Source organism: Notolepis coatsorum, assembly GCF_963971535.1.
Source record: "Notolepis coatsorum genome assembly, chromosome: 7".
NCBI lineage: Eukaryota > Metazoa > Chordata > Actinopteri > Aulopiformes > Paralepididae > Notolepis > Notolepis coatsorum.
Window position 1 is genome coordinate 4,218,061 of NC_140171.1, and position 23,943 is coordinate 4,242,003.

At 44.6% G+C, this 23,943-nt stretch overlaps 1 protein-coding gene across 1 annotated transcript in view; it reads right to left on the reverse strand.

Annotated features, from left to right (window-relative positions):
• Window positions 1-23,943, reverse strand: part of akt3b (v-akt murine thymoma viral oncogene homolog 3b) — a 56,493-nt gene that overhangs the window by 14,134 nt on the left and 18,416 nt on the right. The window contains 7 exon segments of the mRNA XM_084318058.1: window positions 4,659-4,873; window positions 6,889-7,017; window positions 9,341-9,463; window positions 12,567-12,635; window positions 16,404-16,469; window positions 21,847-21,978; window positions 22,106-22,250. Coding sequence (XP_084174184.1) covers window positions 4,659-4,873; window positions 6,889-7,017; window positions 9,341-9,463; window positions 12,567-12,635; window positions 16,404-16,469; window positions 21,847-21,978; window positions 22,106-22,250 — 879 coding nt within the window.

Below are 23,943 nucleotides of genomic sequence, written 5' to 3' on the forward strand. Positions count from 1 at the left end.
TCTTCACGACTCAAGGCCACAGAGGAAGACAAACTAGAGGGATGCAGAACAGCAGTATAAGTCCAGAGTTTAAACTAGAGGGATGCAGAATAGCAGTGCGCTGTATAATGTACATCCAAAGTTTACACTAGAGGGATGCAGAATAGCAGTATAAGCAGTATAAGATAAGATAAGATAAGATATTCCTTTATTAATCCCCTTGGGGAAATTCGTGAAGTCCTGAATTTCCCCAAGGGGATCAATAAAGGAATATCTTATCTCATCTATCTTAAACTAGATGGATGCAGAATAGCAGTATAAGTCCAGAATTTAAACTAGATGGATGCAGAATAGCAGTATAAGTCCAGACTTTAAACTAGAGGGATGCAGAATAGCAGTATAAGTCCAGAGTTTACACTAGAGGGATGCAGAATAGCAGTATAAGTCCAGAGTTTACAATAGAGGGATGCAGAACAGCAGTATAAGTCCAGAGTTTAAACTAGAGGGATGCAGAATAGCAGTGCGCTGTATAATGTACGTCCAAAGTTTACACTAGAGGGATGCAGAATAGCAGTATAAGCAGTATAAGTCCTGAATTTCCCCAAGGGGATCAATAAAGGAATATCTTATCTCATCTATCTTAAACTAGATGGATGCAGAATAGCAGTATAAGTCCAGAATTTAAACTAGATGGATGCAGAATAGCAGTATAAGTCCAGAGTTTAAACTAGAGGGATGCAGAATAGCAGTATAAGTCCAGAGTTTACACTAGAGGGATGCAGAATAGCAGTATAAGTCCAGAGTTTACACTAGAGGGATGCAGAATAGCAGTGAGCCGCAGACTGTAAGTCCAGAGTTTCTCACAGGTTTTACCGGGACAGACAATACACACAGTCAGAGGAGTGGAGCGGACTGTATACATTATTAATGTGTTATGTATCAGTTTGGGAAATCTATTTGTGGCGGGTTCTGTTGTCCAACGCTGCATGTATTGGGAAGCACTGAAGTCCCGGCAGGAAGTCTGAAATACATGTAATCTTTATCAACTGGAAAACGTGGAGTTGTTCCAGCATATTTGCTACGTGACTCACTCACTATGGAGCAGTAAACCACCCCCTTGGGGTGTGTGTGTGTGTGTGTGTGTGTGCGTGTGTGTGTGTGTGTGTGTGTGTGTGTGTGTGTGTGTGTGTGTGTGTGTGTGTGTGTGTGTGTGTGCGTGTGCGTGTGTGTGTGACTCCGGAAGCCCAAAGCTCAATAAAGAACAAACACTAAAAGGGGTGGACAACCCTGCTCCTTATAGAGACAAACACAACTCTAATATATAACATCCACTCTAATATATAACATCCACTCTAATATATAACATCCACTCTAATATATAACATCCACTCTAATAACATCCACTCTAATATATAACATCCACTCTAATATATAACATCCACTCTAATAACATCCACTCTAATATATAACATCCACTCTAATATATAACATCCACTCTAATAACATCCACTCTAATATAACATCCACTCTAATATATAACATCCACTCTAATATATAACATCCACTCTAATATATAACATCCACTCTAATATATAACATCCACTCTAATATATAACATCCACTCTAATATAACATCCACTCTAATATATAACATCCACTCTAATATATAACATCCACTCTAATATATAACATCCACTCTAATAACATCCACTCTAATATATAACATCCACTCTAATATAACATCCACTCTAATATATAACATCCACTCTAATATAACATCCACTCTAATATATAACATCCACTCTAATATATAACATCCACTCTAATATATAACATCCACTCTAATAACATCCACTCTAATATATAACATCCACTCTAATATAACATCCACTCTAATATATAACATCCACTCTAATAACATCCACTCTAATATATAACATCCACTCTAATAACATCCACTCTAATAACATCCACTCTAATATATAACATCCACTCTAATATATAACATCCACTCTAATATATAACATCCACTCTAATATATAACATAACATGTGCCGTGTTGTTGTATAACATGTGCTGTATTGTTGTATAACATGTGTTGTTCTATAACATGTGCTGTGTTGTTGTATAACATGTGTTGTTCTATAACATGTGCCGTGTTGTTGTATAACATGTGCCGTGTTGTTGTATAACATGTGCCGTGTTGTTGTATAACATGTGCCGTGTTGTTATATAACATGTGCTGTGTTGTTGTATAACATGTGTTGTTGTATAACATGTGCTGTGTTGTTGTATAACATGTGCCGTGTTGTTATATAACATGTGTTGTTGTATAACATGTGTTGTGTTGTTGTATAACATGTGCCGTGTTGTTGTATAACATGTGCCGTGTTGTTGTATAACATGTGCCGTGTTGTTGTATAACATGTGCTGTGTTGTTGTATAACATGTGCCGTGTTGTTGTATAACATGTGCCGTGTTGTTGTATAACATGTGCCGTGTTGTTGTATAACATGTGCTGTGTTGTTGTATAACATGTGCTGTGTTGTTGTATAACATGTGCCGTGTTGTTGTATAACATGTGTTGTGTTGTTGTATAACATGTGTTGTGTTGTTGTATAACATGTGTTGTTGTATAACATGTGCCGTGTTGTTGTATAACATGTGCCGTGTTGTTGTATAACATGTGCTGTGTTGTTGTATAACATGTGTTGTGTTGTTGTATAACATGTGCTGTGTTGTTGTATAACATGTGTTGTGTTGTTGTATAACATGTGCCGTGTTGTTGTATAACATGTGTTGTGTTGTTCTATAACATGTGTTGTTGTATAACATGTGCTGTGTTGTTGTATAACATGTGCCGTGTTGTTATATAACATGTGTTGTTGTATAACATGTGTTGTGTTGTTGTATAACATGTGTTGTGTTGTTGTATAACATGTGTTGTGTTGTTGTATAACATGTGCCGTGTTGTTGTATAACATGTGCTGTGTTGTTGTATAACATGTGTTGTTGTATAACATGTGCTGTGTTGTTGTATAACATGTGCAGTGTTGTTGTATAACATGTGTTGTGTTGTTGTATAACATGTGTTGTGTTGTTGTATAACATGTGCTGTGTTGTTGTATAACATGTGTTGTGTTGTTGTATAACATGTGCCGTGTTGTTGTATAACATGTGTTGTGTTGTTGTATAACATGTGTTGTTGTATAACATGTGCTGTGTTGTTGTATAACATGTGCCGTGTTGTTATATAACATGTGTTGTTGTATAACATGTGTTGTGTTGTTGTATAACATGTGTTGTGTTGTTGTATAACATGTGCCGTGTTGTTGTATACATGTGCTGTGTTGTTGTATAACATGTGTTGTTGTATAACATGTGCTGTGTTGTTGTATAACATGTGCAGTGTTGTTGTATAACATGTGTTGTTGTATAACATGTGCTGTGTTGTTGTATAACATGTGCTGTGTTGTTGTATAACATGTGTTGTTGTATAACATGTGTTGTGTTGTTGTATAACATGTGCTGTGTTGTTGTATAACATGTGCTGTGTTGTTGTATAACATGTGCTGTGTTGTTGTATAACATGTGCTGTGTTGTTGTATAACATGTGCTGTGTTGTTGTATAACATGTGCTGTGTTGTTGTATAACATGTGTTGTGTTGTTATATAACATGTGCTGTGTTGTTGTATAACATGTGCTGTGTTGTTGTATAACATGTGTTGTTGTATAACATGTGCCGTGTTGTTGTATAACATGTGCTGTGTTGTTGTATAACATGTGCCGTGTTGTTGTATAACATGTGCTGTGTTGTTGTATAACATGTGCCGTGTTGTTGTATAACATGTGCTGTGTTGTTATATAACATGTGTTGTGTTGTTGTATAACATGTGCTGTGTTGTTGTATAACATGTGTTGTGTTGTTGTATAACATGTGCTGTGTTGTTGTATAACATGTGCTGTGTTGTTGTATAACATGTGCTGTGTTGTTGTATAACATGTGTTGTTGTATAACATGTGCTGTGTTGTTGTATAACATGTGCTGTGTTGTTGTATAACATGTGTTGTTGTATAACATGTGCCGTGTTGTTGTATAACATGTGCTGTGTTGTTGTATAACATGTGTTGTTGTATAACATGTGCTGTGTTGTTGTATAACATGTGCTGTGTTGTTGTATAACATGTGCTGTGTTGTTGTATAACATGTGTTGTTGTATAACATGTGCTGTGTTGTTGTATAACATGTGCTGTGTTGTTATATAACATGTGCTGTGTTGTTATATAACATGTGCTGTGTTGTTCTATAACATGTGTACATGTTGTTCTATAACATGTGTTGTGTTGTTCTACAACATGTGTTGTGTTGTTGTATAACATGTGCTGTGTTGTTGTATAACATGTGCTGTGTTGTTGTATAACATGTGTTGTGTTGTTCTATAACATGTGTTGTGTTGTTCTATAACATGTGTTGTGTTGTTCTATAACATGTGTTGTGGTGTTCTATAACATGTGTACATGTTGTTCTATAACATGTGTTGTGTTGTTGTATAACATGTGTACATGTTGTTCTATAACATGTGTTGTGTTGTTGTATAACACGTGCCGTACCTCTTGTTGGGGTCCTTGATGAGCAGGGACTTGGGTTAGGGTTAGGGTTGTATAACACGTGCCGTACCTCTTGTTGGGGTCCTTGATGAGCAGCCCGGACAGCAGGGACTTGGCGTCGGCCGACAGGGTGCGCGGGAACTTGATCTCCTCCATGAGGATGAGCTCAAACAGCTTCTCGTGGTCCTGGTTGTAGAACGGCAGGCGGCCGCACATCATCTCGTACATCACCACGCCGAGGCCCCACCAGTCCACCGCCCGGCCATAGTCATTATCCTCCAGGACCTGAGGGGGGAGGGGGGGGGGGGGGGAGAGGGAGAGAGGGGGGAGGGGAGAGAGGGGGAGGGAGAGAGAGAGAGGGGGAGAGAGGGAGAGAGGGGGGGGGGGAGAGGGGGGAGAGGGAGAGGGAGGGGGAGAGAGGGGAGAGGGAGGGCGGGAGAGAGAGGGAGGGGAGAGAGGGAGGGGGGGGTAGAGAGAGGGAGGGGAGAGAGGGAGAGGGAGGGGGAGAGAGGGGGAGAGGGAGGGGGGGAGAGGAGAGGGGGGAGGGGAGAGAGGGAGGGGGAGAGAGGGGGAGGGGGGAGAGAGAGAGGGGGAGGGGGGGAGAGGGAGGGGGGGGTAGGGAGAGGGAGGGGAGAGAGGGAGGGGGAGGTGGGGAGAGAGGGGGAGAGGGGGGAGGGGGGGAGAGAGGGGGAGGTGAGAGAGGGAGGGGGAGAGAGGGAGAGAGGGGGAGGGGGGAGAGAGAGGGGGTTGGGGGAGAGGGAGGGGGGGAGAGAGAGGGAGGGGAGAGAGGGGAGGGGGAGGTGGGGAGAGAGAGGTAGGGGGGGAGAGGGGGAGAAAGAGGGGGATGAGAGAGGGGGAGAGAGAGGGGGATGGAAGGGGGATAGAGGGGGAGGGGGAGAGAGAGAGTAGGGGGGAGAGAGGGGGGAGAGAGGGAGAGGTGAAGAGAGAGACAGGGAGAGAGAGAGAGAGAGGGGGAGGGGGAGAGAGAGATTCTAGTTTAAGTCTATATATAATATATATATATATATATATATATATATATATATATATTTATATATATAGTTTAAGTCTATATTTTGCAATCCTGTGTGAAGTCAGATTTTCATTGTACGATGTAACTGCATGTGACAAATAAATTACATTTACATTTAGTCATATAGCTGAACGCTTTGATCCAAAGCGACCTACAAGTTCTGTACGACGAGAGGAAGGGTACAACTCTGGCAGCTAAGGGTCAGTGATAGTGTTTGTCAAACAGTGTTGAACTTGAGTGCTACAGTCTTGATGTGCATAGTAGTATTATAGGGAGGTGTAGTGGTTACGTCATTGCTGTTTTTCGTGTTCCACCCTCTGTCCAACGCAATGTATTTCCCCATTGCCCATTTCTAAATCGTCTCGTTTAAAACAAATAAAGCATTAACATTTGCACGGTGTACCTTTTCTTTGCTTATTCATCCACAATCTATAGCTCAACATGAAAATATTCGCAATTAATCATAAAAAAAAATCGCCAAATCTTTTTTCAATCAGAAATGCTTAAACAATAATGTTAGTGATGGAGGGGAACTCGTTTTGTGCAAAAATGGAACGCTTTTCAATTTCCATGCGGCAGAATTGTTACAATAGTCGATAATCCATTTTCCCAATGATAAATCCCTATACGGGTGGAACAACCAGTGACGTCAGACTACACCTCCCTCTAGTGGCGGCTAGTGGAACAACCAGTGACGTCAGACTACACCTCCCTATTAGCACGGTAGGTAGTAGTATAGGTAGCAGAGTGCATACTATTAGTTCGTTTTTTCACTTCCGTTACGCTTAGGGATGTCCGATATTATCGGCCTACCGATATTGGCATTAAAATGTAATATCGGAAATGATCGGTATCGGTTTTCAATAATAATAATATTTTATTTTTTTACATTTATTTAACCTTTATTTACCCAGGCAAGCAAGTAAGAACAAATTCTTATTTTATTTATTGTGAAAAGTATGCATAATGTTGTGTTCATTCCACGACAAGAGATATGTAATGTTAATTACCTGAAATTATAACGTTTTTTTTGGGGGGGGGAAACCCTGCATATATCGGTATCGGTTGATATCGGTATCGGAAATTAAGAGTTGGACAATATCGGTATATCGGATATCGGTAAAAAAAAAAAAGCCAATATCGAACATCCCTAGTTTACGCTGACAAATCTCCTTATGTCATACTAATCTCTGGCATGTGGACGTGTGACCTGTGACCTCAGGGTACAGGAGAGACAGAGCGAGAGAGAGAGAGAGTGACCTCTGACCTCGGGGGCCAGGTACTCAGGTGTGCCGCAGAAGGTCTTCATGGTGGCGGCGTCGGTGATGCCCTCCTTGCAGAGGCCGAAGTCTGTGATCTTGATGTGTCCGTCTTTGTCCAACATCAGGTTCTCCAGCTGGGGACGGAGACAGGAGGACAGACAGGAGGAGGACAGACAGGAGGAGGACAGACAGGAGGACAGACAGGAGGAGGACAGACAGCAGGAGGACAGACAGGAGGACAGACAGGAGGACAGACAGGAGGACGAGGACAGACAGGAGGAGGACAGACAGGAGGAGGACAGACAGGAGGAGGACAGACAGGAGGACAGACAGGAGGAGGACAGACAGGAGGACAGACAGGAGGAGGACAGACAGGAGGAGGACAGACAGGAGGAGGACAGACAGGAGGACAGACAGGAGGAGGACAGACAGGAGGAGGACAGACAGGAGGAGGACAGACAGGAGGAGGACAGACAGGAGGACAGACAGGAGGAGGACAGACAGGAGGAGGACAGACAGGAGGAGGACAGGAGGACAGACATGAGGAGGACAGACAGGAGGACAGACAGGAGGAGGACAGACAGGAGGAGGACAGACAGGAGGAGGACAGGAGGAGGACAGACAGGAGGAGGACAGACAGGAGGACAGACAGGAGGAGGACAGACAGGAGGAGGACAGACAGGAGGAGGACAGACAGGAGGAGGACAGACAGGAGGAGGACAGACAAACAGGAGGACAGACAGGAGGACAGACAGGAGGACAGACAGGAGGAGGACAGACAGGAGGACAGACAGGAGGAGGACAGACAGGAGGAGGACAGACAGGAGGAGGACAGACAGGAGGAGGACAGACAGGAGGAGGACAGACAGGAGGAGGACAGACAGGAGGACAGACAGGAGGAGGACAGACAGGAGGAGGACAGACAGGAGGAGGACAGACAGGAGGAGGACAGACAGGAGGACAGACAGGAGGAGGACAGACAGGAGGAGGAGGACAGACAGGAGGACAGACAGGAGGAGGACAGACAGGAGGACAGGAGGAGGACAGACAGGAGGAGGACAGACGGATCGTTGTTAGTGTTTCTGGGAGATGTATATGATAATATGACTGCTAAACCCTGGCTAGTGGAGACGAGGACACAGCTAAACCCTGGCTAGTGGAGACGAGGCCACAGCTAAACCCTGGCTAGTGGAGACGAGGCCACAGCTAAACCCTGGCTAGTGGAGACGAGGACACAGCTAAACCCTGGCTAGTGGAGACGAGGCCACAGCACGGCTAAACCCTGGCTAGTGGAGACGAGGCCACAGCTAAACCCTGGCTAGTGGAGACAAGGCCACATCTAGACCCTGGCTAGTGGAGACGAGGACACAGCTAAACCCTGGCTAGTGGAGACAAGGCCACAGCTAAACCCTGGCTAGTGGAGACAAGGCCACAGCTAAACCCTGGCTAGTGGAGACAAGGCCACAGCTAAACCCTGGCTAGTGGAGACAAGGCCACAGCTAAACCCTGGCTAGTGGAGACAAGGCCACAGCTAAACCCTGGCTAGTGGAGACAAGGCCACAGCACAGCTAAACCCTGGCTAGTGGAGACGAGGCCACAACACGGCTAAACCCTGGCTAGTGGAGACGAGGCCACAGCTAAACCCTGGCTAGTGGAGACAAGGCCACAGCATGGCTAAACCCTGGCTAGTGGAGACAAGGCCACAGCACGGCTAAACCCTGGCTAGTGGAGACAAGGCCACAACACGGCTAAACCCTGGCTAGTGGAGACGAGGCCACAGCACGGCTAAACCCTGGCTAGTGGAGACAAGGCCACAACACGGCTAAACCCTGGCTAGTGGAGACAAGGCCACAGCACGGCTAAACCCTGGCTAGTGGAGACAAGGCCACAGCTAAACCCTGGCTAGTGGAGACGAGGCCACAGCACAGCTAAACCCTGGCTAGTGGAGACAAGGCCACAGCACAGCTAAACCCTGGCTAGTGGAGACAAGGCCACAGCACGGCTAAACCCTGGCTAGTGGAGACGAGGCCACAGCACGGCTAAACCCTGGCTAGTGGAGACAAGGCCACAGCACAGCTAAACCCTGGCTAGTGGAGACAAGGCCACAGCACGGCTAAACCCTGGCTAGTGGAGACAAGGCCACAACACGGCTAAACCCTGGCTAGTGGAGACAAGGCCACAGCACGGCTAAACCCTGGCTAGTGGAGACAAGGCCACAGCACGGCTAAACCCTGGCTAGTGGAGACAAGGCCACAGCTAAACCCTGGCTAGTGGAGACAAGGCCACAGCACGGCTAAACCCTGGCTAGTGGAGACAAGGCCACAGCACGGCTAAACCCTGGCTAGTGGAGACAAGGCCACAGCTAAACCCTGGCTAGTGGAGACAAGGCCACAGCACAGCTAAACCCTGGCTAGTGGAGACTAGTGGCATAACTTTCCAGATCCTAACGTGGCTCACCTTTAGATCACGGTAGACTATCTTAGCAGAATGTAGGTAGTCCAGAGCAGATACAATCTCCGCTCCGTAGAAGCGAGTTCGGTCCTCCGAGAAGACTCGCTCTCTTGACAAGTGGAAAAACAGCTGCCAAGAGGAAGTTACAGGATGAGTATACAGTAGTGTTAGTATTTTCACAGTAGTATCACAGTAGTATTACAGTAGTAGTATTAAAGTTGTGGGGCTAAAGGAACAGGTCACGTTGTTTAAAAAGCCTCATCTGATTAGTCACAGACTGGGAGTCCAAAAATGCACCATTGTTTGGGGTTTAGAGATATTGGAAGGGGAAATTGTTAGCATTCATAAGACATCTTCAAATTTGACAAAACGTAATGTTTATTTCCTGTTGCAGTGTTTGATAAACTGCAAACAAGCTGTTCTCTAGCAACCCACCAAGCTGTTCCCTAGCAACGCACCAAACTGTTCCCTAGCAACGCACCAAGCTGTTCCCTAGCAACGCACCAAGCTGTTCTCTAGCAACGCACCAAGCTGTTCTCTAGCAACGCACCAAGCTGTTCCCTAGCAACGCACCAAGCTGTTCCCTAGCAACGCACCAAGCTGTTCTCTAGCAACGCACCAAGCTGTTCCCTAGCAACGCACCAAGCTGTTCCCTAGCAACGCACCAAGCTGTTCTCTAGCAACGCACCAAGCTGTTCCCTAGCAACGCACCAAGCTGTTCCCTAGCAACGCACCAAGCTGTTCCCTGGCACAACGCACCAAGCTGTTCCCTGGCACAACGCACCAAGCTGTTCCCTGGCACAACGCACCAAGCTGTTCCCTGGCACAACGCACCAAGCTGTTCCCTGGCACAACGCACCAAGCTGTTCCCTGGCACAACGCACCAAGCTGTTCCCTGGCACAACGCACCAAGCTGTTCCCTGGCACAACGCACCAAGCTGTTCCCTGGCACAACGCACCAAGCTGTTCTCTAGCGACGCACCAAGCTGTTCCCTGGCACAACGCACCAAGCTGTTCCCCTGGCACAACGCACCAAGCTGTTCCCCTGGCACAACGCACCAAGCTGTTCCCTGGCACAACGCACCAAGCTGTTCCCTGGCACAACGCACCAAGCTGTTCCCTGGCACAACGCACCAAGCTGTTCCCTGGCACAACGCACCAAGCTGTTCCCTGGCACAACGCACCAAGCTGTTCCCTGGCACAACGCACCAAGCTGTTCCCTGGCACAACGCGCCAAGCTGTTCCCTGGCACAACGCGCCAAGCTGTTCCCTGGCACAACGCAGCTCCACTGAGAAGGTCAACAGGGAGGGGGGGGGGGTCTGATAGGATCTGAAGACAGTGTCTAATAGCACTAACCATCGTGTTAGTTAGGACACACCGCGTCCTCGACGCAAAGCATTCTGGTATAAAGTGAACTGCCGCCCGTTAGTGACGTCGCTAGCCTTGACAACATGCCACATGTCTGAACACCGTTGTTTCAAAGCTGCTCACCAAATGCTGATTCAGTGGCAGTAACCTGCTGTTGTGTGGCAGTGAAAGGGTTAACCTTCTGTGTATTGTCGCAGTGAAAGGGTTAGGGGAAGTTGTGTGGAAGTGTGACCTGTGATTGGTCATGTGTGTGTGTGGAAGTGTGACCTGTGATTGGTCATGTATGTGTGTGGAAGTGTGACCTGTGATTGGTCATGTGTGTGTGTGGAAGTGTGACCTGTGATTGGTCATGTTGTGTGTATGGAAGTGTGACCTGTGATTGGTCATGTTGTGTGTATGGAAGTGTGGCCTGTGATTGGTCATGTTGTGTGTATGGAAGTGTGACCTGTGATTGGTCATGTTGTGTGTATGGAAGTGTGACCTGTGATTGGTCATGTTGTGTGTATGGAAGTGTGACCTGTGATTGGTCATATGTGTGTGTGGAAGTGTGACCTGTGATTGGTCATGTTGTGTGTATGGAAGTGTGGCCTGTGATTGGTCATGTGTGTGTGTGGAAGTGTGACCTGTGATTGGTCATGTTGTGTGTGTGGAAGTGTGACCTGTGATTGGTCATGTTGTGTGTATGGAAGTGTGGCCTGTGATTGGTCATGTTGTGTGTATGGAAGTGTGGCCTGTGATTGGTCAGACAGTCATGACCTGTGATTGGTCAGACAGACATACAGTGTGATGTTCACGGCGCGGTGCGGTCGTCTCTAGAACAGGGTTTTGTTTTTTGTTTAATATTATTTTGCTGTGGGACCGTTGACCTCCATTATCACTACGAAGGGCTGTCTCCGACTAAGGATTTGGATGGTCGACTATGATTGGCCAAAATTTGCCGTTAGTCGACTATTGGTCAAAAAAAATAAAAAATAGTATAATATTTTTTGAATTTATTTTTTTATTATTATTATAATATTTTTTTTAATCATTCCATTTGGGCTGTGGGGGTGCTTAATGTCTGAAGGAGTCGACTGAAGGCTTCTTGTCCTCTGCAAAAAGTTAGCCACGCTTCTAGGCCTCTTTTCTTTTGGAAAGAATGATACAAAAAAAGAATATATATATATATATATATATATTATAATTTAAATTTTTATTTATTTTTTTACTATTCGACTAAGAGGTTGGCTAGTCGACTACGGCTCCTTTCGACCGATTAGTCGACTAATAGGGGTCAGCCCTACTACGAACACATGCCAACAACTCCTACTTCCAACATCTGGAAAGATAAAGCGGCGTCGGGACGGAGAGAGGGGGACAAGAGTCAGATAGGGGGGCTATTCAAATAACGTCAGATGCTCCTTTCATTCATACACAAAATGGAGGCGCAGAACAGGAGGTGTTCTCGGAATCCTTGGAATTATAAAACTCTCGCCGGTGGCCGTTGTCATCACGCCACGTCATCATTAGAATGTTCTCCGAAATCGACAGTCTTTGGAACAGACAGTATTGTGTGTGTGTCAAGCACAGGGCCGTGCAGCCCACTGGGCAGATCGGGCCGTTTGCCTAGGGCCCTCAGAATTTGTATAGATAAGATTGATACAGAGTATGACTGCTGAATTAGCAATGGAATTAGTTAATCGATTAATTGATCACACGTAGGTCAGTCAGGCCAATCGGAAATTTCAACCGACCGTTCGGACGGCCCATTTCAACGGAATGTCAGAGATCTGATCTATACAATATTTTCTTTGCCTAGGGGCCCCCGAGAGTGTAGGGCCGGCTCTGATCAAGCCCAGGGGTAAGTAGAGCATGATTCCTTACCTCTCCTCCGTTGACGTACTCCATGACGAAGCACAACCGGTCTTTAGTCTGGAACGAGTACTTCAGAGACTGGAAGAATAATTTTTTGTATGGTTATGTTAATGTGAGAGAACTCTTTAACAGCCCTAAGCCAATATGACAGGGAGAGGCTGAAAAACAATTGAATTAAGAGTTGATGTCCAATACCATAAGGAGCCTTTGAATTAAGAGTTGATGTCCAGTACCATAAGGAGCTTTTGAATTAAGAGTCGACGTCCAATACCATAAGGAGCTTTTGAATTAAGAGTCGACGTCCAATACCATAAGGAGCTTTTGAATTAAGAGTCGACGTCCAATACCATAAGGAGCTTTTGAATTAAGAGTCGACGTCCAGTGCCATAAGGAGCTTTTGAATTAAGAGTCGACGTCCAGTGCCATAAGGAGCTTTTGAATTAAGAGTTGACGTCCAGTACCATAAGGAGCTTTTGAATTAAGAGTCGACGTCCAATACCATAAGGAGCTTTTGAATTAAGAGTCGACGTCCAATACCATAAGGAGCTTTTGAATTAAGAGTCGACGTCCAATACCATAAGGAGCTTTTGAATTAAGAGTCAACGTCCAGTACCATAAGGAGCCTTTGAATTAAGAGTTGATGTCCAATACCATAAGGAGCTTTTGAATTAAGAGTCGACGTCCAATACCATAAGGAGCTTTTGAATTAAGAGTTGACGTCCAATACCATAAGGAGCTTTTGAATTAAGAGTCGACGTCCAATACCATAAGGAGCTTTTGAATTAAGAGTTGATGTCCAGTACCATAAGGAGCCTTTGAATTAAGAGTCGACGTCCAATACCATAAGGAGCTTTTGAATTAAGAGTCGACGTCCAGTGCCATAAGGAGCTTTTGAATTAAGAGTCGACGTCCAGTGCCATAAGGAGCTTTTGAATTAAGAGTTGACGTCCAGTACCATAAGGAGCTTTTGAATTAAGAGTCGACGTCCAATACCATAAGGAGCTTTTGAATTAAGAGTCGACGTCCAATACCATAAGGAGCTTTTGAATTAAGAGTCGACGTCCAATACCATAAGGAGCTTTTGAATTAAGAGTCGACGTCCAGTACCATAAGGAGCTTTTGAATTAAGAGTCGACGTCCAGTACCATAAGGAGCCTTTGAATTAAGAGTTGATGTCCAATACCATAAGGAGCCTTTGAATTAAGAGTTGATGTCCAATACCATAAGGAGCCTTTGAATTAAGAGTTGATGTCCAGGGGAGCTCCAGTAGCTCACCACGTACCGCGAGTGCTATTTCAGCGCCGTGGACAACCGCGCTCGCGCGGATCTGGGGCTGAGCGCGTTCGAATCCCGGACGGCAGCCGTGCCTTTCCCAGAGTGTCTTCCCCCCCATCTGAACCCTTTCAGCCTGCTTCTGTCGGTCGAACTTGACCAAGTATGAATGCGAAGAAAAAGCGATAAACGCTAAAAAGAACCAGCTGACTGGTCAAAGTTTAAAAAAAAAAATAGTTGATGTCCATGGCGCGCCCAAGTGGCGAACCATGTAACGCGCTGCGTCGCGGCACGGCCGACCCGGGTTCGATTCCCGGACCCGCCGTTCTTTGCCGAATGTCTTCCCCTGCTCTGTCTCCCATTTCCTCCTCTCCCTCTCTCTCTACCGGACGCGTGTAGGCCTTCGACGACGGAACTGCATTTCCGCGTTCGAGTTTTGCGCTCTGATTGGCCAGGTCATGTGACATGTGCGCCAATCGTGGGACAGCAAGTTCTGCGCCTATTTCCGGGTCTAACAGCCTGAAAACTACCTGGCGTTCTATCGCCACGCTCTAAGACAAACTCTAACCTTAACCGACTTCGAACGAGCGCCTAAGCCTAACCAGTGTAGAAACTTGCGGTCCCACGATTGGGCGTACATGTCACATGACCAGAAATGACCTGGCCAATCAGAGACGCGGAAATGCAGTTCTGTTGTAGAAGGCATTCAGGCCTACCGGACTGCCCGGTAGTAAAAAGAAAAAACGCAATAAAAATCTACAAAAACACATAAAAAAAAATATATATAGTTGATGTCCAATACCATAAGGAGCTTTTGAATTAAGAGTCGACGTCCAATACCATAAGGAGCTTTTGAATTAAGAGTCGACGTCCAATACCATAAGGAGCTTTTGAATTAAGAGTCGACGTCCAGTACCATAAGGAGCTTTTGAATTAAGAGTCGACGTCCAATACCATAAGGAGCTTTTGAATTAAGAGTCGACGTCCAGTACCATAAGGAGCTTTTGAATTAAGAGTCGACGTCCAGTACCATAAGGAGCTTTTGAATTAAGAGTCGACGTCCAGTACCATAAGGAGCTTTTGAATTAAGAGTCGACGTCCAATACCATAAGGAGCTTTTGAATTAAGAGTCGACGTCCAATACCATAAGGAGCTTTTGAATTAAGAGTCGACGTCCAATACCATAAGGAGCTTTTGAATTAAGAGTCGACGTCCAGTACCATAAGGAGCTTTTGAATTAAGAGTCGACGTCCAGTGCCATCACCCCCTTTCCGATGTAAACTGAAGTCATTACAACACTGTGCTCCACTGCCATTCACTGAGGTATCCTTATGTTTCAACTATGCATTCAATACTACAGCGATACCTTTTCCGATACTGTGTAGAGGTACACTACGATACAATCATTTGTATGAATGACAACCTTAATTATATTTTTTAGTAGTGCTGTCAATCGATTAAAATATTGAATCTGATTAATCGCATGATTGTCCATAGTTAACTCGCGATTAATCGCAAATTAATCAATTTTTTTCTTTTTTGTATCTACCTTAAACGGATCTTTTTCAAGTTCCAAGTTTTAATACTCTTATCAACATGCGAGTCAACAAATGCTTGCTTTATGCAGCCATTTAACACAAAAGGATGACCCTCATGCATTGCAAATTTGCATCAAATTCAAAACAGAGTGATGCACAAAATAACTTAAAAGAAAATAATAATTTAAAACAATGAATAAAGTGTGCATGAAACAATAGGGGAAAGAAAACGTTAGGAACTTGTTACATTCACCCACACAAGGGCTGAGGACTCACACTCCCCCCCTCTCTCTCTCTCTCACACACTCTCCCAGCTCTTTCTCTCTTGCCCCCCCCCTCTCTCTCTATCGCACGCACGCACGCACGCACGCACGCACGCACGCACGCACGCACCCACACACACACACACACACACACACACACACACACACACACACACACACACACACACACACACACACACACACACACACACACACACACACACACACACACACACACACACACACACACACACACACACACACACACACACACACACACACACACACACACACTTTGAGTCAGAAACAAACATAGTATCAATGAGAGTATCAATAATACACCTGAGTGAAGTGAAGAAAAAAAAGAAAAAAAAAATTCTAAAAAGTTAATCGTGAGTTAAAAAAAATAGTGGCGTTAATAGAATCGCGTTAATACCGCGTTAACTTTGACAGCCTTAATTTTTTGACAAACTATGTTTCCACAAAGCAATACAGCTTATATCTTTACTATGTGTAAGAAAACATAAAGAGCTTTGTGTTGATTCGTCATTCTGATCATATTGTATATACAAAAACAACATTTAAACTTTCGCAATATTTTCAATACAGAGTAGTATTGACATTATTCTTTTGATACCTGATTTTTTTAATTTTTTTATTGTACCCCTGCCCTAGGTGACACACATCTCCCTAAGGGGGATTCATACATTATCTATCAATCAATCAATCAACATGCATTGTGAGGAGTTGTCTCTTCATTCGATTATACTCACAGTTAGGAAAGGATGCCGGGTGTTTTTTAATACCCTACTTTCTGTGAGCGTGTGAGCAACTTCATCCTGCAAGCAAGGCAAACAAGAAACAACATGAGTGAGGAACACAAGAACACCATCTCTGCTGTCTGACATCTCTGCCAGGGCAAGGGGTGTAAAGTACTTGAGTAATTGTACTTCGTTACAATACTTAAGTACTGTTTTTAGGGATTTGTACTTTACCCGAGTATTATTAGGTTTGTATACTTGTACTTTTACTAAATTACATTTCAGATGAAAAAAAACATACTTTTTACTCCTTACATTTAAAATGCAGCCAGACATACAAAGTACAAAGTACAAATCTCGCAGGTCCAACCATTTGAATTAGTATATTTGTTTCTCTGGCCGAACTAACGTTAACGTTATTAATCCTGCGGCCGCACTTTATTTAAAAACAGCCAATGAAATCCCCATCAATGGAAAATTAACCCACCCATACCCATGCTGATTGGTCCTTGTGCAAGACTAGAAAGCGGGGATCTTTGATTAAACACCTGCTATCAGAAGAATGGACAGTCAGGAAAAAAGTTTACATTTAAAAGTAGAAACTTTTTTACTTTTACTCAAGTGTGTTTTTAGCCAGATACTCTGAGCCGGTACCCATACTTTCACTTAAGTATAATTTCTGGGTACTTTTTACACCCCTGGCTAGCGCTAGGTGATATGGCCAAACATTTTATCATGATATATCACAATAACATTTCTCATATCGTTCGATATGGATAATTATCTATATTTATATTAGTATTAAAATTTAAATCGGCTATGGCTCCAGGGGAGTTGAACAGTTCTGGCTCTGCTAGTTTCTTTTCTATCTTTTGGCGCTTTTTTGGTGGACAAACCACCGCACATGTGCACCACCGTGACTCGCGACTGGAGACTAGCTCTGCTAGCACACATAGCCTACTGTGTACAGACGGTTTCAAACTGTATTTTAAATTAGAAAGCAAACAAAATAAAAGGGAAAAATAAATCTCAATTTGGTCAGTATTGTCATTTGGACGAGCAAAGCCATTACTTTAAGTTGCAGGCAAGAAAGACAAGTCTGTCCACTGTCTCTGGTTTTAAAGCTGCCCTGTTGCAGGTCACAATACAAATAATAATAAAAAAAAAAGATCTCTGCTCTTCTGCTGTCAGACATCTCTGCTGTCAAACGTCTCTGCTGTCACACATGACTGCTACTGTCATCCAGAGTAGAGATGCACCGGTGGCACCCTGAACAATAATGGTATTGAATGTCAAGCTAAAACACGGCATCCAGGTCACCGGGCTGGGGGGGGGGCACCGGGCTTGGGGTCACGGGGACCATTGAGGCGTGGTGCTTAGGCCTTCTGCGGGCCTGGGCTTGGGGTTCTCGTGGCGGTCGGGGCGGGGGCGGGTGGGGGCTCTGGGTGCTCGGCTCTGCGCATGGTGGACCAGGATATGGGGGTGCTCTGTTTCTCGGGGAGGAGGGCGGGAGGGAGAGGTTTCTCTTGTGGGGGTCAGAGCGGCTGAGCTTTGCCCAGTGGGGTCCTGTATGTTGTGGGGTCGGTGGGCGTGGGGTGGGGCTCTCGGTGGCATGGGAGGTAGCGGGCTTGGCTCGGTGGGGGGGGAGGATCTGTCCCCCTCTCCTCTGCTGGGCCTGGCCCAATTAATTCAAGGGACCCGTGTCGCTGGGGGCCCGGCTCCGCGCGCATCGGCCTGGGATATGGGGGAGTTCAGCGGACTTAACTCAGGGCGGGGAATGTCGGGGGGGGCATAGTTTCCGCGGTTTGGCCCGGGAGAGTGGGGTCTTGTGGGTTGGTTGTGGGTTCGTTGTGTGTGGGGTGGGGTGCTTGGTGACATGGGAGGTAGCAGGCTTGGCTCGGTGGGGGGGGGGGGGGGGGAGTACCACCCCTCGCCCCTCCACTGAGCCTGGCCCAATTTAATTCCAGGGTCCCATGTCGCTGAGTGCTCGGTCCCACGTGGGACGGACCTGGGATGTGGGGGAGCCCGGTTTCTAGGGGTGGATGGCGGGAGGGGGTCCCTCTCATGGGGGTCTGGGAGGCTGAACGCAGCCGAATTCAAGGGGCCCATGTTAATGTAGTGTTATGTTATTGATGTCATTGTAGGTATTGTATAAGTGTTGTTTGTCTATAAATGTTAATACAAATTTAAGTTAAAAAAAAAAAAAAAAAAACACGGCATCCATATCGGAATATAGAGGTGGACAGATTCTACACGCGAGCTTTCTGCCATGTATTTAACCCTTTCACTGCCACACTACCAAACGGTTAACCCTTTCACTGCGACAATACACAGAAGGTTATCCTTCTTCCAGGATGGCTGCCTGTAACCATCGGCAACCACTTTTTAAAGGAAACACCCGATTTCTGTGCCGTGGTAGAGTAGGTAAAATATCGGAAAGGTGTCACGTTACTGTTCCACGGCGACTCGTTTACAGGATTACATTTCTGTTGACATGTTTCTCATAATATCAACACATGGCAACCGTTGTGTTGCATCATGGAGGGGGGGGGGGGGGGCACTGGAGACATGTAAACACCCCATCATGGAGGGGGGGGGGGGCACTGGAGACATGTAAACACCCCAGGCCATCATGGAGGGGGGGGGGCGCACAGGAGACATGTAAACACCCCCTTGTTCTTCAATCTGATCGAACAAGCTAACCGCCCGTCAATAAAAAGGAGGTCAGACTCATTGCAACTTCGCCAAAAAGTGAAAGTGAAACTTTAACGTGGATGGGATAGACATTTTTCAACGGAGAGCAAAGAAAATGGCGAAAATGTACTTTGTAAAAGGTTATATGAGGTAGGAGATGTATTCAGCTTGTAGACTATAGAACAACAACAACAGGTTATATGAGGTTAGGAGATGTATTCAGCTTGTAGACTATAGAACAACAACAGGTTATATGAGGTAGGAGATGTATTCAGCTTGTAGACTATAGAACAACAACAACAGGTTATATGAGGTAGGAGATGTATTCAGCTTGTAGACTATAGAACAACAACAGGTTATATGAGGTAGGAGATGTATTCAGCTTGTAGACTATAGAACAACAACAACAGGTTATATGAGGTAGGAGATGTATTCAGCTTGTAGACTATAGAACAACAACAACAGGTTATATGAGGTAGGAGATGTATTCAGCTTGTAGACTATAGAACAACAACAGGTTATATGAGGTAGGAGATGTATTCAGCTTGTAGACTATAGAACAACAGGTTATATGAGGTAGGAGATGTATTCAGCTTGTAGACTATAGAACAACAACAACAGGTTATATGAGGTAGGAGATGTATTCAGCTTGTAGACTATAGAACAACAACAGGTTATACAAGGTAGGAGATGTATTCAGCTTGTAGACTATAGAACAACAACAGGTTATATGAGGTAGGAGATGTATTCAGCTTGTAGACTATAGAACAACAACAGGTTATATGAGGTAGGAGATGTATTCAGCTTGTAGACTATAGAACAACAGGTTATATGAGGTTAGGAGATGTATTCAGCTTGTAGACTATAGAACAACAACAGGTTATACAAGGTAGGAGATGTATTCAGCTTGTAGACTATAGAACAACAGGTTATATGAGGTAGGAGATGTATTCAGCTTGTAGACTATAGAACAACAACAGGTTATATGAGGTAGGAGATGTATTCAGGTTGTAGACTATAGAACAACAACAGGTTATATGAGGTAGGAGATGTATTCAGCTTGTAAACTATAGAACAACAGGTTATATGAGGTAGGAGATGTATTCAGCTTGTAGACTATAGAACAATAACAGGTTATATGAGGTAGGAGATGTATTCAGCTTGTAGACTATAGAACAACAACAGGTTATATGAGGTAGGAGATGTATTCAGCTTGTAGATTATAGAACAACAGGTTATATGAGGTAGGAGATGTATTCAGCTTGTAGACTATAGAACAACAACAGGTTATATGAGGTAGGAGATGTATTCAGCTTGTAGATTATAGAACAACAACAGAGAACTCTGTCTATTTGGGTGGAAATGTGAATATAGACAAAAGTGAGCTGTTTACAAGAAAATGCCATTGGATATGTGTAGAAGTCATCCAATAAACATACTCTGTATGTACGTATATATATATTAAGGCTAAGACCACTTATCTATTTATCCATAACTGCGTGAAATCGATAAGTGGCGTCACTTATTGATTTTTTTCATGTGTAATAAAAATAAAAAAAAATAAAAGAAAAGTATTTAACGTTAGTTTGTGTGTGTGTGTGTCGTGGGCCAACTACAGCATGGCAAAAACTACAGTGAGTGCACGTGACACACACAAAAAGAAAAAAGTATTTAAAACTTGTATTATTATATTTTTTTCACACATGCAAAATAATAATAAAAAAATCGATATCGATAATTTACATTTACATTTACATTTAGTCATTTAGCTGACGCTTTTATCCAAAGCGACTTACAAGTTCTGTACGACAAGCCATCAGGAAGGGCACAACTCTATCAGCTGAGCAACAATGTTCATCAAAGTGTTGAGTGCTACAGTGTAGGTTAGTTTATTAGGACAAGTGCATGACAGTACGGTTAGTTAGGGTTAGATTTTTTTTTATAGTTTTTTTTTTTTTTTTCAGATAATGGTTGAAGAAGTGCGTCTTTAGTCGACGGCGAAAGATTGGACGTGATTCGGCTGTCCTAACTGGGGTGGGTAGTTCATTCCACCATTGTGGGGCAAGGACTGAGAATAGGCGACTTCTCTTTGATGACCCTCCGGGAGCTTGGATAGGAGTAGGTCTGAGGCGGCCAGAAGATGCAGAGCGTAGGGGTCTTGAGGGTGTGTAGTTAGAGACCATTGACCGGAGGTAGGCGGGAGCGGTTCCCTTTGCCGCACGGTATGCTAGGTCGAGGGCCTTGAAGCGGATTCGTGCAGCAATGGGGAGCCAGTGCAGGTCCCTAAGAAGTGGGGTGACATGGGCCGACTTCGGTAGGTTTGAGATCAGGCGGGCCGCTGCGTTCTGAATGAGTTGAAGAGGCTTAGTGGCAGTGGCCGGGAGGCCAGCGATTTTTTGTCCCGATTTATCGATTTTGTCCCGATTTATCGATTCTTCCAAATGGCATATTGTCTCAGCCTTAATATATATATATATATATATATATATATATATATATATATATATATATATATATATATATATATATATATATATATATATATATAACACTGGATTTCAGTCAGCCTATGATCTTGCTGGGTTATTATGATACTTTGAATCAGTTTAATTTATAGGGTTTCATCCCCAATAAATACCTACGACAGGATCAATGCCAAAAACTAAATAAATATTATTATTATTATTATTTATTTTACATCTCTCCTGTTTGAAGTGGTACTGGTGCCACTGTCCTATGGTGAGGTGAAACGGTACGAGACCTTGGCTATGATGACCTCCTTTTTCAAGATCTTCATGGCGTAGTAGATGCCACTAGCCTTCTCCTTGACCAGAATGACTTTCCCAAAAGTGCCTTTGCCCAGTAGCTTCAGATAGTCAAAGTCATTCATTGTCTGCGAAGAGAAAGACAGGAGAGGTTAACACGAATTACGATATATAAAACAACAACATGTATTGGATTTTATGACAGTCGTCATAAAAAAAACGAATTGTACTTGTAAGCCCCGCCTCCTCTGTCACCTTTCGTTTGTGGTGGCTGATGGAGGTGTCCATCTCCTCCTCGTTCACGTTCTCGATCTGCGAGGTGGGGCTGGAGAGGATGCCCTCCTCTTCCTGCTTGGCCAGGGAATCGGCCACCATCTGGATGGCCTCTGCCCATTCATCCCTTCAGACAAGAGAACACCACAGCTAGGTTAGCTACCAGTCAACACAACACCACAGTTAGGTTAGCTACCAGTCAACACAACACCACAGTTAGGTTAGCTACCAGTCAACACAACACTACAGCTAGGTTAGCTACCAGTCAACACAACACCACAGCTTGGTTAGTTACCAGACAACACAACACCACAGCTAGGTTAGCTAACAGTCAACACAACACTACAGTTAGGTTAGCTACCAGTTAGCCAACACTACAGTTAGGTTAGCTACCAGTCAACACAACACTACAGTTAGGTTAGCTACCAGTCAACACAACACTACAGTTAGGTTAGCTACCAGTCAACACAACACTACAGTTAGGTTAGCTACATCAACACAACACCACAGCTAGGTTAGCTACCAGTCAACACAACGCACAGCTAGGTTAGCTACCAGTCAACACAACGCCACAGCTAGGTTAGCTACCAGTCAACACAACACCACAGCTAGGTTAGCTAACAGTTAGCCAACACTACAGTTAGGTTAGCTACCAGTCAACACAACACCACAGCTAGGTTAGCTACCAGTCAACACAACACCACAGCTAGGTTAGCTAACAGTTAGCCAACACTACAGTTAGGTTCGCTACCAGTCAACACAACACCACAGTTAGGTTAGCTAACAGTTAGCCAACACTACAGTTAGGTTAGCTACCAGTCAACACAACACCACAGTTAGGTTAGCTACCAGTCAACACAAAACTACAGTTAGGTTAGCTACCAGTCAACACAACACTACAGTTAGGTTAGCTACCAGTCAACACAACACCACAGTTAGGTTAGCTACCAGTCAACACAACACCACAGTTAGGTTAGCTACCAGTCAACACAACACCACAGTTAGGTTAGCTACCAGTCAACACAACACTACAGCTAGGTTAGCTACCAGTCAACACAACACTACAGTTAGGTTAGCTACCAGTCAACACAACACTACAGTTAGGTTAGCTACCAGTCAACACAACACCACAGTTAGGTTAGCTACAGTCAACACAACACCACAGCTAGGTTAGCTACCAGTCAACACAACACCACAGCTAGGTTAGCTACCAGTCAACACAACACCACAGCTAGGTTATACCAGTCAACACAACACCACAGCTAGGTTAGCTACCAGTCAACACAACACCACAGCTAGGTTAGCTACCAGTCAACACAACACCACAGTTAGGTTAGCTACCAGTCAACACAACACCACAGTTAGGTTAGCTACCAGTCAACACAACACCACAGCTAGGTTAGCTACCAGTCAACACAACACCACAGCTAGGTTAGCTACCAGTCAACACAAACCCACAGCTAGTTAGCTACCAGTCAACACCACACCACAGCTAGGTTAGCTACCAGTCAACACAACACCACAGCTAGGTTAGCTACCAGTCAACACAACACCACAGCTAGGTTAGCTACCAGTCAACACAACACCACAGCTAGGTTAGCTACCAGTCAACACAACACCACAGTTAGGTTAGCTACCAGTCAACACAACACTACAGCTAGGTTAGCTACCAGTCAACACAACACTACAGTTAGGTTAGCTACCAGTCAACACAACACACACACTACAGCTAGGTTAGCTACCAGTCAACACAACACCACAGCTAGGTTAGCTACCAGTCAACACAACACCACAGCTAGGTTAGCTACCAGTCAACACAA